This window comes from Castanea sativa, chromosome 7, assembly GCF_040712315.1.
Source record: "Castanea sativa cultivar Marrone di Chiusa Pesio chromosome 7, ASM4071231v1".
NCBI classification, from domain to species: domain Eukaryota; kingdom Viridiplantae; phylum Streptophyta; class Magnoliopsida; order Fagales; family Fagaceae; genus Castanea; species Castanea sativa.
Window position 1 is genome coordinate 2,228,426 of NC_134019.1, and position 14,809 is coordinate 2,243,234.

Sequence of the window (14,809 nt, forward strand, 5' to 3'; positions counted from 1 at the left end):
CGAAGGTTGCAGCCTTTGCACTTGATATTTTCTTTAACACTGGTGCATCTAGAAGGTTCAGGGTGTCCCCTTTTAACCATTAGTCTTTCCAGAGTTGTGCCTTGACCTTCATAATGAAATTTTGAGTTCTCTTGGATCTGTCCGAGGAGAAGCTCGTTCTCGGCTGTACCCTTGGATCTTTGGCGTATGGGCCAATTCGTAGAGTTTAATTCTGGAGCAGGTCGGCCCTCCATGCTACAGTCCAAATGCCCATATGCCCATTTGGGTCCTTTTACCCCCCACAGGTAATACAATGAATAAGTCTTTATCTATGTAAGTTGAGATTTCTAAAAACTTATTGTTCGGTAAAATTACAATAATATTTTTTATATAAATTAGGTTCTACTGCTCTACACTTGAAAGTTGTTTTTTATTCCAATATTTATAAATATATTGTTTAATTAGAAATATTTACTAGAAAATATGCATCTGGATATGAAAAACTTAAAATTAATAAAATTATATCTAAGATCGACAATGTTCGAAGAAAGATTAAGTGAATTTGCTATATTATCGATTGAAATGAGATGTTAGAAGAACTTGAATACAAAAATTTAATTAGTCAATTTGTATTTCAAAAGGCAAGAAAAATAGATTTTAAGTGAAATATATTATAATATAAAAATATTAAATAAATATTAATTTAATGAATACATAAATATAAAAAATGTTATATTTTAGTTCTCGCCTTAGGCCCCAAAATATCTATAAACAAATCTATAAACAAATGATTCTCAACAACCCAAAAAAAAAAAAAATTGTGATCAAAGTACTTACCGGCAAACTATCCTTTTTTCGTAGCGCACAGCTCTAGGAATGTTTTTTTTAAATTTTTTTTTATGTTAGTTATTATTAAGAAATTTAAATTATAGGAACTCATAGCCACAATATCTCTCTTGATATTATTTTTAGGAAACATGAAATTATAAATTATTTTTTATGGAATGGATTGAACAAATTACCAATTTGAATTATTGAGGGTTTTTATTTTTTTATTTTCAATTGACTTTTTGTTGAATATTTTTTTTATTTTTTGTTATTTGGCCTAATCTTATTGTTTATTTGGTTATATTTGTCATTATTTGGAGTAATTTTTATTATTGTTATTTGGGCTTTTAATTTTTTGTTTAAGGGGTTAAGAGCGTCTCTAACAAGACTCTCTATATTTTTTATTATTATTTGAAGAGTAAACAATAATTTTTGCCTACTTATTTCTTTTTCAATTACACTTTCCAACAAACTCTTTATCGTTTTTTTATCTTATTTAAATATTGAGTTCGAATTTGGTAAGGATGTGGCGTAAAACACATATTTTACATCATCCAATAAAAGATTGTCACATCAGTATTTTACTTAAATTCAATACATCATACTACACCTAATAACATCTCAATAAACTCCAAATTTAGTTAGATTTATATATGGGTATTAGAATTGATTAGGTATGGTTGTGCTTATTCTTATATATGTAATAAGATGATGTGACATATTTAGATTGGTGGAGTAAAACATAGGTTTTACACCACATCCTTACAGAATTTAATCTCTTAAATATTATTTCTTCATTATTTATTTATTTATTCTTTCTTTAATATTCCTTCATTATTTTTTAGTCATCCTATATTCTTCATTTATTCATTTCTAGCAACTATATTTTTCAAATTCTCAACCACTATATTTTTTAAACCTCCCAAGGTTATCATTTTTGGTAAAATTTAAATTTGAAATTTATCAAATTTACGCTTTCAAAAAATTTATCAAATTTATATAATTTGGAATGAAATTGTGGGGGGTAAGGTTTGTTAGTATCATTATTTTTGTGTGTTTTCAGTTTTAAACCATATAATTTAATTACTTTATGCAAACTCTCATTTTGCATGCATGTATTTAGTCATTCCTCCAAATGTATTGTTATATTTCAATCATTTCACCTTACCATATTTTTTTTGGAAATTGTTAAAAAATTTAGCACTATCATTTACACCATTTATCACGAATACAACAACAATATCAACAAAACCTTATACTCTGTTTGGTTTAGAGATAGAAAGGTGGAAGGATAGAAAATGGTGGGATAAAATATACTATATTTAGCTTTCCTTTATGTGTGTTTGGTTGGGAGAATGAAAAAGTGAAGGGATGAAAAAAAATCTTTTGTTTGGTTGAGAAGAAGTATTAAAGGATAGAAAATATAATTTATATAAATTTAATTTCATACCCCTATTACATAAAACAATTTTTTTAATAGTTTATAAGAAGTAATTTTTTAAAATTATTATAAAATTACATACTAATACAACTAATAAAACATCTAGCAGAAGAAAAAGTTTATTTAAAAAAAAAAAAACCTGTCTTTCAATATTTAAATATATAAAAAAAAAAGACCACACACAAAACAACATACACAGGACATCTAGGCAAATAGTAATAATAATAATAATAATAAAAGAACATGCCATATGATTTTATTTTTCTTTTTAAGAAAAAAAAAACACACACACACACATCAACTACAACGCACATAGTACATTTAACAACAAAAAAGAAAAAGGAAAAGAAAAAAAAAACCAACCAACTTACATTTATATTATTTATAAGAGGATTTCCCTCTTTAGACTATACTTTTTTATGTAGTTCATAAATATCCCAAAACCTTAGATTTAATAGAAAAAAAAAAACCTTGAGGACAATTTGGTAAAAATATATTTCTAATTCCACTTAATAATAGTCTTAGTCCAACATGCACTTTAAAAAAAAAAAAAAAGTCCAAGTTTTAATCCTGATCCTAATTTTGCAAAAAGAAAAAAAGTCCAAACGAGACCAATTCTATATCCATATAATTAAATATATTAAAACAAAACCCTAATAACATAACTCTACCCTTCTCTCCTCTCATTCTATTTTAATACAATTGAACATTTTTTGGGTGTTTTGAATCAATTAATCCACAATTATTTGTGAAAACCCAAAATATTAGAGCCCAACAGCACATGTAAAGGATTGAAATCCGGACCAGATTGACCAGATTCGATTGGACTTAGACTAATTGAGACTAGTCACTTGTACTGTCAAGTTAAATCCAAGCTTTTATGGGATCGACAAACTTGTCTAGTCCCAAAAAATGCAAAAATCTAACTAGATCGGACCGTTTACACCTATGTATGAAAGGTGGCTGATGAGTTTAATTTCCCGCTCCGTTTGTTTCAATGGAAAACTTTGTGTAAAGATAGTTTTCCTTATTTTTCAGTGTTTGGTAGCTTAAAGAAAGATGAGTCAAAGAAAAACTATTTTTGGTCAACATAAAAAATATGGCTTATTTTTAGAGATTGTTTTCCATTAATTTTTTTTGGAAAACAACTCTATGTCATATCAAGCTAAATAAGGGAAGTTAGGAGGTTGTTTTTCAACTCGTTTAAAGTTGCTACCAAACATTGAAAAATGAGATAGTTTTATAGAAAATGCTTTTTAGAAAATAATTCATTTTCTATAAAATATCATTGTTGAAACAAACAGAGCGTCCATCTACTCTCATTTTCTCCCTAAATTTGGTGGGATTTGGTTTTGGTGGTCCCAGTGAGGGCTCCCGCTAAAATCTCCTCCCATTTTCTGTGATGAATCAATGTAAATTGGTTTCTTTTTTTTAAATTTTTTATTCCACATCGCAATACACAGGTCTTTTGATGTGGCATAAAAATAATTTTTTATTTTGACGGTTAGCTCGATCAATATTTTCCTTATCTATACTATTATTTAAGGGGCTTCTTTTGTTTGGATTCCTATTTTTTTAGTTCAAAAATGCCCCTACAATCCTATGTTTAAATAGAGACAAAACTAGAGGATAATCCAATAAAAACTCATTTTTTTTAGTTTAAATATGCCCCTACAGTCTTATGTTTAAGTAGAGACAAAACTAAAAGAAAATCTGGTAAAAATGCAACTCCAACTCTCACTAAAATATTGCCTAAAAAATAAGACCACTCTACTTTTAATTTTTAAATTAATTTATTCACTTATAAATTAGAATTTTAAAATAAAAATAGTATATATATATAAAATAATTAAATACAGTTTTTTTTTACAAAATAGATCCACTAAAAAAAAAAAGTCTCATCGCACGCGCAAAGTGCGTGTGATGAGACTAGTATTACTTAATGATATAAACTATTTTCACACACTACAAAATGTTAGGAAGTAAACTGACAAATTTGAAATATTATGGATCAAATTGGCCGAATTTACATGTCACACCAAATAGATAATTTACCTTTTAAGAAAAAAAAAAAAAAAAAAAACAAAACAATGACCGAATAGAGTAAAACTTGTTACCCACATCCTTTCCTTTCCCTCTCTCGTGTTTTCTCTTCCCTCCCATTTCTACTGTACCAAGCTCACTGAAACTGACTTTTATTTACCGTCTCAGGACGATGAAAGCAAATATTTTTGCTTTTTGCTTTCTGGGTTTTTATTTTTCGTGGGGTTTGAAAGTAGAACCTGAATATACTCTTCAATTCTCTCCTTTTGAATCATATTTCTTTCTTTAAATTTAATAAAGCATTCTGACTGAGCCGTGTTTGGATTTGGTTGGTCAAGTAAGTCTCTCTTCTTCTTCCAATAAAGGTTTCTAGACTTGACTTATTAATTGGATTTCTGGTTTTTTGTGTTTGTGGGATTTGAGAGTAGACCCAGAAAGAGCTACAACTCAGTTTACATCATCCTCAATTTCGACGAGGAACTTGCCTTCGTTTCAGGGGCTTCAACTATCAACAGTGAAAGTTAGTCCTTCAGTGGAGCATTTGGGAGTAGGGAGTGGTCTCTCTCAGAGGGCACTTAGGGGCCTGGTTGCTTCCAAGGTAGTATTTTCATCACCCATTTTTGTTTCTCCAAATTTATCAGTGTTTGTTATTGAAGTTTGTTGTATTGTAGTATGTGGAAATTTTGATTGTTGTGAATCATGTGTTGGTATGTGGCTGGTTTAGGTACTTTGGAATGGGTTTCTCTATAGTTTGTATGATGGAATTGGTTTGAAATGTGTGATTAAAGGGTTTAAGTTGATGCAACGTTAAAAAAGCAAGGTGGTTCTACCCAAAAAATATGAGGAAAGCTAGAACAAAAAGTAAAAAGTTAAAAAAAAAAAAAATTTACAGCAGAATTTAGTGAAAGCTCTGGGACCGAAGACATGAAAAGTCAAAAGTTCATTCATATAAGGTCTGAAAAAATAACTGTTTCAGCTTTACCACGCATAACTATTACTCCTCAATAAAAGTGCATTCTTTTCTCTTCAAAATTACATATTGAACACAAAGGAACAACTTTTCAAATCCCCCAATTACAGCTTTAGACAAAACATCTCTTCCAACATGATAACACCTACATAACAGGTTAAGGAGTTACTACATCATAGGATAAGGTGTTACCCAGGAGACACCAAACAAGCAGAAGATCATAGATCACAATTCTCATGCCAGCCTACTTATCAAAAATAAAAAGCAATTCTCGTGCCACCCTAAGCCACCACACATTGTAAGAATTAATGATTCACATTATCTTCATGGTTTTTACACATAGAATTACCAATCCATAATAATTAACCTTGCTTAAATTATTTGTTATCAAAATCTTCCCTACTACCATACAACACGAGAAAAAAGCTACCCTTGAGTTGGCGGTACACAAACTTGCCAATGCTTTGCAAGGAAAATTTGTTCCTCCTTCTCTCAATGTTTTATAGTAGCTCTTCAATTGGAAGTCTTGTTTTTTTTTTTTTTAAGTACAGAAATCATAATAAATATCTTCTAATAAATGTGCCATAGATTATATTTCCTAATCATGCACTGTTCAAATGAATATAGGATTCCATTTAAAACGACCAATTCCAAACTCTATATAGTTTTCCACTCTATATTCTCTATCTGTTGCGATTAGAAAAATATCAAGTTGTCTCTCCTTTATAGCAGACTCACCATTCCACAAATTTTAGAGCCATCACTGTCATGTATGATAAAATGCAAGGCATCCCTTCTTCTAATATGATTCCACAAACCCAACACATACAGTCTGTTGACCTTGCCCGAACACCAATTTGCACAGATAATGCCATTCTTCTATTACTCTCTTCCATAATGCATTTTCTTTGCATATCCCCAAAACCACTTTTGCAACAAAGCTTGATTACACAGCAATATCTTCTTAATCCCCAATTCTCCATGATATAGAGTAGAGGATTGCAACAAATACTCCAATGAACTAAATGGAAATTAAATTCGTCACCCTTACTACCTCAAAGGAAATCCTTTTGAAGTTTTTCCAACCTATTTGCCACCCTACAGACAATGGAAAAAATATAGGAAATATTTTGGAAGGCTAGATAGCATACTTTTGATTATAGTGAGTATGCCTCCCTTTGATAGGTACAATTTCTTCCAACCAACCAATTTCTTATGCATTCTCTCTTGAATGGAATCCCATATATGCCTTGCCTTGAAATGAGCTCCCAATGGTAAACCCAATTACTTCAAAACATGACATCCAAGATTGCTTGCTAGTTTTTCAATATTCACTATCTCGCCTTCTGGCCCAATTTTAGAATTACATAGAATAATTCTCAAACCTAAAATTGGCTCAAAACAAATAAGGATACATCTTAAATAATAAAGATGTGTAGAGTATGCATCCCAAATGATGGGTGTGTCATCAACAAAAAGTAGATGGGATATTACATTTGTTTCACCCCCTGAATTATCAAAGAGGAAACCATTCAAATAACCCCCTGACACTACTTTCACTATAATCCTTCTTAAGGCTTCCTAACAACCACAGACAATAAAGGGGAAAACTTATCCCTGTAACATAACCAATCTCATACTAGGGAAAAACCTAGTTGGAATGCCATTCACCAAAACCAGAAATTAGACTAGAAATACAAACCTTCATTTGCCCCAAAGCCACACTTTTGAAATAAATAAATCAAGAAGTCCCAGTTGAGGTGGTCATTAGCCTTTGCCGTATTCAGGCTTCCAAAGTTTAGACAATTATCCAAACATGTGATTGAGCCTAACTAGTCTATTGAGAATCTATAGCTGATCTCAAAATTTTGGGACTAAGGATTGGTTGTTGTATCCTAACATTCATTAGCTATGAGGATAGAATCAAGTATTTGTCTACCTTTAATAAATGCATTAGGCGTATCAAACACAATCTCCCCTAATACCCCCTTTCAATCTATTTGCTTTTATAGGAATTAAAACCCCAAAGGTAGCATTTAAAAAATTTTCAAGCACACATTTGTCATAACTTGATGCATTGTGAATTTTTGTTGTTTTTTTTATGTAAGTAAATAAACTTTATTAAAAACTCAAATCAAGTACACGATGAGAGCAAAAAAAGAAAGAAAAAATAAAATAGGAAACAAATAGAATGATTATGTAGCTCCTAGGGAGTCCACAAACTCTAAGAACTCCTCAATCGAGAACATCATAGGGGATGTCATCCACTCATATAAGGTTTTCAAAAATTGAAACTTCCAATTTCATCATGCTAGTTTATGTACCTTTAAAACACCTTGCACTTAGTTCCCACCATATACACTACATAAGACATAGCAAGACTACTAACCAACTACCCCCTATTACCTCTTCTCCCAAATCGTCTCAACTAGCCCAAGAGAATATCTTCTTCTGAATATGGCATCACCCAAGAAATACCAAATAAGCAGAAATACCAAATGATTTGTTGAATTTTAGTTTGGAAAACATGATTGACTACTGTTATTGTTATTTGTTGTAATTCAGTTTAGTTTCAAATCGAGAATCTATCCTTGACTATATACCTCTCAATATTAGATGGATAAAACTTTTTAATTGTAAGGTTGTTTGCCAATGAAACAGTGAAATAGTATTTTGGGGCCTACAAGAGAAAAAGAAAACTGCTTTGTGGGTCATTTTTTTGTTAGAAAGTTCAGAACCAGGGAACTTTGTGGTTTTTAAGTATGCTCTGTTATATGTGTCATATATGGGAACTTATGGGTTCAATACTTCTCTGTTTCTATGTAGCAATTCTGCTGTGGATACACCATAGCTGTGGTCAAACATTTGTATTATGGTCAAACAACAGTATATACACCATAGCTGTGGATTTACATTTACTGAAATTCTGATACAGTTCATGTTATGCGGGTCTTTTCTGGCAAGGTATCATTTTGTTCCCATTTCTGTAGTGCACCGACATTAAGCCTTTGGGTGATAGAGTGTTGGTCAAGATCAAAACAGCTGAGCAAAAGACAGATGGTGGAATTTTGGTCCCAAAAACTGCTCAAACTAAGCCTCAAGGAGGTGAGGTGGTTGCAATTGGAGAGGGTAAGATAGTTGGGAAGAGCAAAGTAGACATCAGTGTGAAGGTAACTTTTGCTCACTCATCTTTCTGGCTTCCAGTTCTCCATTGTTTGTTCCTTTCACTAATTGCTTTTCTTTGTACAGATTGGCACCCAAATTGTGTATTCCAAGTATGCTGGGACTGAGCTGGAGCTCAATGGTTCAAAGCATCTTATTCTGAAGGATGATGATATAGTTGGTGTTCTTGAATCAGATGATGCCAAGGAACTTAAGCCCCTGAATGATAGAGTTTTAATCAAGGTTTGTTACATTTTTAAAGTTCATTACACTTGCATGTATTTTCAAAAAATGTGTATTGTGGAGTATAGCCAAGGATAAATAATAATGTTAATCTAAAGGTCTCATCCTGGGGTTGTAGTTAGTGAACTGCCTTTGGTTTACTGCAAAATAATTATGTAGCTGTGCATGATATATCATGTCTGATCTTGCATTATGCTTTATTTATGTCTTTTCTTGGTTTATCATGTGAGCCACTGAGAACCTGAAGTAATATTTGGTATTATACCTTGTACGTTTGACCTCAAGTGCAGGTTGCTGAAGCTGAGGAAAAGACTACTGGGGGTTTGTAACTGACAGAGGCGACCAAGGAGAAACCTTCCATTGGGACGGTGAGGACTAGAGCATCTTCAAGTTTATGCTCTCCCAAGCATTAGCTGAATACCAGTTTTAGGATTGTAAGATGGGGTTTTGGTGTTTGGGCAGATTAATGTTTGATGTTTATTCTGCATTGGATGTGGCAGGTGATTGCGGTTGGGCCTGGTCCTCTGGATGAAGAAGGCAATAGGAAACCATTATCCCTCGCCCCAGGGAGCATAGTCATGTACTCCAATTATGCTGGGAATGACTTTAAGGGAAAAGATGGTTATGATTATATTGCTTTGAGGGTTTCAGATGTTATGGCTGTTCTTTCTTAGTTGTCAATTAAATGCTCTTAGTATGTACCTCCAAAATTTTATGCAGAAGTGCCTCAAGACATATGGATTTTGAAAATAATTGCACTTTAGTCTTTAGAGTATGCTGATTGCAGCTTTGAGTCGGATTCTAGTATTTTCAGTTCTCTGCATAGCTAACAATTAATACTAGTTCATTGAAACATCCCAGGTTCATTTGATAATGAATGGGTGCATTCGTATTGTATTAAAATCTTCGTTTTAAATGGATCCATTTTTTGAAGATTTGAGCTAAGATGTAAAACTTTTTAAGTGTAGCACCTTTGATGTGTGTGACTTTTTGATAGGATGAGAGCTAAAAATGAGATTTTAGCATTTTCACATCTTTGATGTGAATGCTCTGACGTGTCATTGTCTCCTCTGTGATCTCCAATAGTTAAGGTCATCATTCGAGTGTTTATGAGTATTTTTTTTTTACCCAATGTTTAATTGGTATCTTTCTTATTGGGGGCAATTTCCCCGGGGGGAGGGGGGAGGAATACTTTCCTTAAAATGAAGCTGGGAGATTTAATCATAATAGTGGTTTCGTTTATGTGTGTCTGTGTGGTGAAATTAAGCATGAGATTCAAAATCAATATCTGTACTGTAGCTCAGTGCCTAGAGGTTTATACTTTTTTCCCCTTATTTCTACGTTGTGTTGGCTTGAAAAGGAGCGTCCATCAGTTCAACCAGAGCAAAGTACAAGTCAATTTGTTTCAAGCAACAGGGTCAACACAGAAAATTTAAGCTGCACAAATAGGCCAAGGTTGATTGAAAATGAGGACAGGCTTCCTGGAGCTGTGCTTCTTGCAAGGGCAAGGCTTCTGGAGAGGTTGAGAGGGGTGCCTCTTTCTGCAAACAGGTCAGTGCTTACTGTGATATGCAATTTGGAATTTCCCAAGGGTGAGTCTGGACATTACGTGAAAATTATTATCTGTTTTATGTCATCAATAATATGTTTATGCCAAAATTGTCACAATACATCTGCGCAATACCAAGATTGACTGCCACCAATTCTTTTGATGGTCAAGTTATGAAAGTATTGAATCGATCAATCTGATACCATATTTTCAGGTCTGATGATGGATCCATTTTTCTTCTCTGACTCCACTTTTAGATGGATCTCTATGTGTAAAAACTGGGTTATAGTGACCCATTTAATTCTTATGGAACGGCCAGAAAAATCTTCAACTTTCTTGCAATTAATTATCCTCTTCATGACGTCCGTAATTTAAATTTCTTATGACAAAAGTATTTACGACTAGAGGAATTGCATAGTGCGTGTGTGTATGTTGGATTGTATTGACAGCCCTATACTGTTAAGGGATGTTTAGCATATCACAAAACTAGGCCAACCAAGAACAACTTAACTGGTTTTAATTTTTTTAGTTCAAAGAACTGGTTCAAAATGGGACGCAATATGTTCCTTTAGGAAACTAGTTTTAACTTTGGTTCTTTCAAATATACATTCTCTCCAAAATCAAGTTCTGAAAATTTTGATGTTTTCATATGCTTATTCTCACCATAATCTAGTTTTAAATTTGAAAATTTTGCATGCCTATTAAGTAAAACTGGTTTTGATATGATTCTAGACAAACTCGAAATAAAATAAACCAGTTCAGTTTTGTTTTTGGTTCCGCTTGTATTAGAACTGAACTAGTTCCGTTGTTTGCCAAACATCCCTTATTGTCTGAATTGGGTAGGTGGTTTAATGGGATGATCGAAGGGGTAGCTCCATCTGATCATGCCTGTTGGATTTGTGACAGACAATTGAGGTTGTGGCACATCATTTGAAAGGGTTTATCACTTTTTTCTTTTAATTAGATATGATTTTTTTTTTAAATGTGAGATTGATGTGACATGGTGACAACTGTCCAAATCCATGGAATTCCCTTTGGAATCTCCAGAGATCCACACTTGAGCTCTTTTGTCATGATTACCGATTCTGTCTTTATGAAATTTTAAATTGAAATTAAAGTGCAATTAGGCATCATTTGTGATCCTAACTTTGGGGACCCACTAGAATTTGGCTTTGGTTTCCCCTTTGGAGGAATTGAACTTGGTTTAGTAATTGCAATGGCTAATTATACTGGTTCTCTCCACCGGGTTCTATTCTAAGCTCAGTAAATATGTTGCCCACTTACCAGAAAGAGTAGTATATTCCTTCAATCTCATTTTATGACTTAATATTAATAGGGCAGCAATTCTGGCAGTTGGGGCAAGAAACTATAATTTATTGTGACAAAATTCTCCTAATATATTTTATAACTTCTAACAAGTGCTGAATTCTATGCTATGTATTCATCAAATGTGCAACAATATCCATTATTGGAATTTAAAATATTCACAAATTATTGGTGAATATCTCTTGTTCCACCAATGTCTTTGAAATGGTTGGTTTTATTTTAATGGATGGCTTCTTCAATCATTGTGTTTCTCATTCAATTTTGATTTTTTTTCAAATTTTTCTTGGGTTTCTGTTATCTTTTTTTATTTTTTCAGTATCTTGAACCAGTATTTTCATATCTTATTTGTCATTTGCTGTGAATTTCTGCTGCTGATACTACTGACATCATCCTCCCTACAGCTGCTGCTGCTTGTGCTCCTATAGATATCGTTTGTTGCAACCTGCACATGGTATTATGGTCTAGACTAGTTGTCAAAATATTCTGATTGCGAAGATCTTTCTCCCCTTGTCCTTGAATCAAAATAATAGTCTCCTGTTTGGTTTTGCTTTTTAATTTAGGGGAAGTGGGAGACCTTTGTCAGACCGCCCTGAATTAACGCTTGAAGATGACCTAAGAGAGCTTGTTGATGATCGAGACTTGGGTACTCAAGCATCAGCAGGTCAGTCAGCTGGACGCTCAAGCATTACTGGCCTGACCTCTCGAATCGAGAGGCTACAATTATTGTTAAAACCAAAGAAGAAGCCACCTTGTCTCAGTCAGGAGGCTCTAGATTGTTTGCACCTGGAGGTTTTCAGCAGCAAGGTTGGAGGGGCAGTATCAAGAGCTTCACAGGATTGTAGTATATGTCTGGAGACATTTGTGGAGGGAGACGCGCTTATACACTTGCCATGTTCTCATAGCTTCCACTCTGCCTGCTTGGATCCCTGGCTTCGAACTTGTGGTGACTGCCCATATTGTTGCAGAACTATAACTATAGTAACAAGTCACAACAAAGCGTCAAAGAGTTATATCTTTTTACTAGAAATGTTATGTAATCTGGGTTTTCCTACACGTGAAAGTTTTGGCACTGACCAAATTTTTTTTTTTTTTTTATAATTTGTAATTGTGTGCATATGTAATCGTTGTATCTCCTGCTCTGTTGTACACACGAGAAAATCTGGTCTCATTGTATTTCTTGATTGCTATTTTGAAATTTGTTGAATACATGTTTTCTGTGTTTTACTGTCTTAGATTACCTTTTGATCTCTCTCCTTTATTCAGGAAATTTAGAAGGTATTGACAGTCAAAGCCCACAAAAGCCTATGAATGATGTAGGAAAGACCCAACAAGTAGTACTGCGGCCCAAAACTTGCACATCTATATATATATATATATATATATATATATATGAAAATAAAATAACATAAATTAGAAATGGTTTTAACTTGAACATAATAGAATAGACTAATCAAATGACAGGATATGAGAGAAATTATTAAACTTATGCTTTGGTCCTTGTTCTATTTTTCATTTTAATTATTGTCAAAACAATATTATAAACTAGAGAAATAATTTTTAAATATAGTTGTTTCAGATTTCAGGGGAAAGTTTAATTTGGAGTGTCAATTAGTCCTTAAAAAGGATGTCATAGTGTGGCTAAATGGCTCCTGTAAAAAAATTAAAATTTGATTTTGGATCAATGATTGAGGTTAAACTTTTCCGTAAGAAATTTAAAATTTGATTTTAGATCAATGATTTTAGGTAGAATTTGAATATAAATACTTTGTTTGAGAAATTTTTTTTATCATTTAAGTAAATTAGAACCCACAAATTAATTTGAATTGATTATAAAAATAGAAAATTCACCAATTACCTAGCATCATTTTTTGGGTACCTTTTGTTTGGTTAAATTTTAGTATAATAATAATAATGAACAAAATTTCTCTATAAACTAGTTTGGAGAAAAATTCTTCAAAATTCTCATTATTTATATATCTAGTGAATTTTGAAAATTTAATTGTTAAATTTCATGTTTTTTAAGTTCTTAATATGCATATTAAATTTCATTCAAATAAAATGTTATTTATTATTCAATCAATAAACTAATTTTTTAATACACAATTTTAGATCATAAAAACTTGAAATTAAAATTTTTTTAATGACATAACAATTAATTTTTTATTTTTTTGAAATTTTGCAAGTACAGAGGATATAATAAGCATATGTAATCCAGATGCTAGATTTTTAAAATTTACATTTAATATAAAGACATATAAAAAATATTGAAGAGTTTCTTTCCAAACTAGTTTTAAGAGAAATTTTGTTAGAAAATAATTGACACTCTATAAAAAAAAAAAGAAAAAAGGAGAGATTAGAATCATTGACAATTGATACTCTATCTTTTATATATTTGTTAATATGAATAATACTAGAGATACAAATTATTTTACAAAAAAATTTACAAACTGCTAATGTGGTGATTGATTATTGGTAAATGAAAAAGTGATATTAATGGTGGGTCTAGATAAAAACCACTAAGAGGTTGATCACATTAAGATTTTGTAAAAATGTTATAAAATAGTTTGTGACTGTTACATTACTTTTGTTAATATTATTGAAAATGAAAAATCAATTAATAATTATATCAAAACTTTTCAATCTTAAGAGCATTAGCAATAGTATGTGTAAGTCTTACAAAATAGAAAAAGTTATTTATTTTATACATTTTAAGCAAAAAAACACACATAAGTGGTTGTAAAATTGTGCATTTATGTACAATTGCTACAGTAACCATACGTATATGCACGGTTACTGTAGCTCTTCTATTTATTATTTTATGTGCATATATGCACGGTTACTATAGCTCTTATGTCTATTATTTTATGTTTTTTTTTTTTATATAAGGGTGTTTTTGCAAATTGATCGTGTAAAATACAATTTTTATTGTAAAATAAAAGATCTTTGCACATGTTGATGCTTAGAGCATTAGTATTTTTTCTTTTTTTTGAATAAGATAGAGCAATAGTATTGGTGATGCTAAAAAGCCATATTGTTATTAGCACCACCAATACAAACAAGTACGCTACAAAGGTGATAGAAGTTTTTATTGTAAAATAAAAGAAAATCTTTGCACATAGTGATGCTTAGAGTATTAGTATTTTTATTTTTATTTTTATATAAGATAGAGCATTAGCATTGTTGGTGCTAAAAAATCGTATTGTTATTTTTAGCACCAATACAAACAAGTATGCCACAAAGGTGATACTAATTAGGGTCCGTTTGGATA

At 31.8% G+C, this 14,809-nt stretch overlaps 1 protein-coding gene and 1 pseudogene across 1 annotated transcript; both read left to right on the top strand.

The window, feature by feature from the left end:
* Positions 1 to 4,463: 4,463 nt before the first annotated feature.
* On the top strand, positions 4,464 to 9,603 carry LOC142643159 (20 kDa chaperonin, chloroplastic-like; annotated as a pseudogene).
* Positions 9,604 to 9,867: 264 nt separating this feature from the next.
* On the top strand, positions 9,868 to 12,743 carry LOC142643160 (putative E3 ubiquitin-protein ligase RHY1A; the record flags this gene model as incomplete). The annotated part of the gene is made up of 2 exons (XM_075817708.1): positions 9,868 to 10,217; positions 12,102 to 12,743. Coding segments are annotated over 2 exons (888 nt in total), but the record flags the coding sequence as incomplete, so codon positions are not given.
* Between the last annotated feature and the right edge of the window lie 2,066 nt (positions 12,744 to 14,809).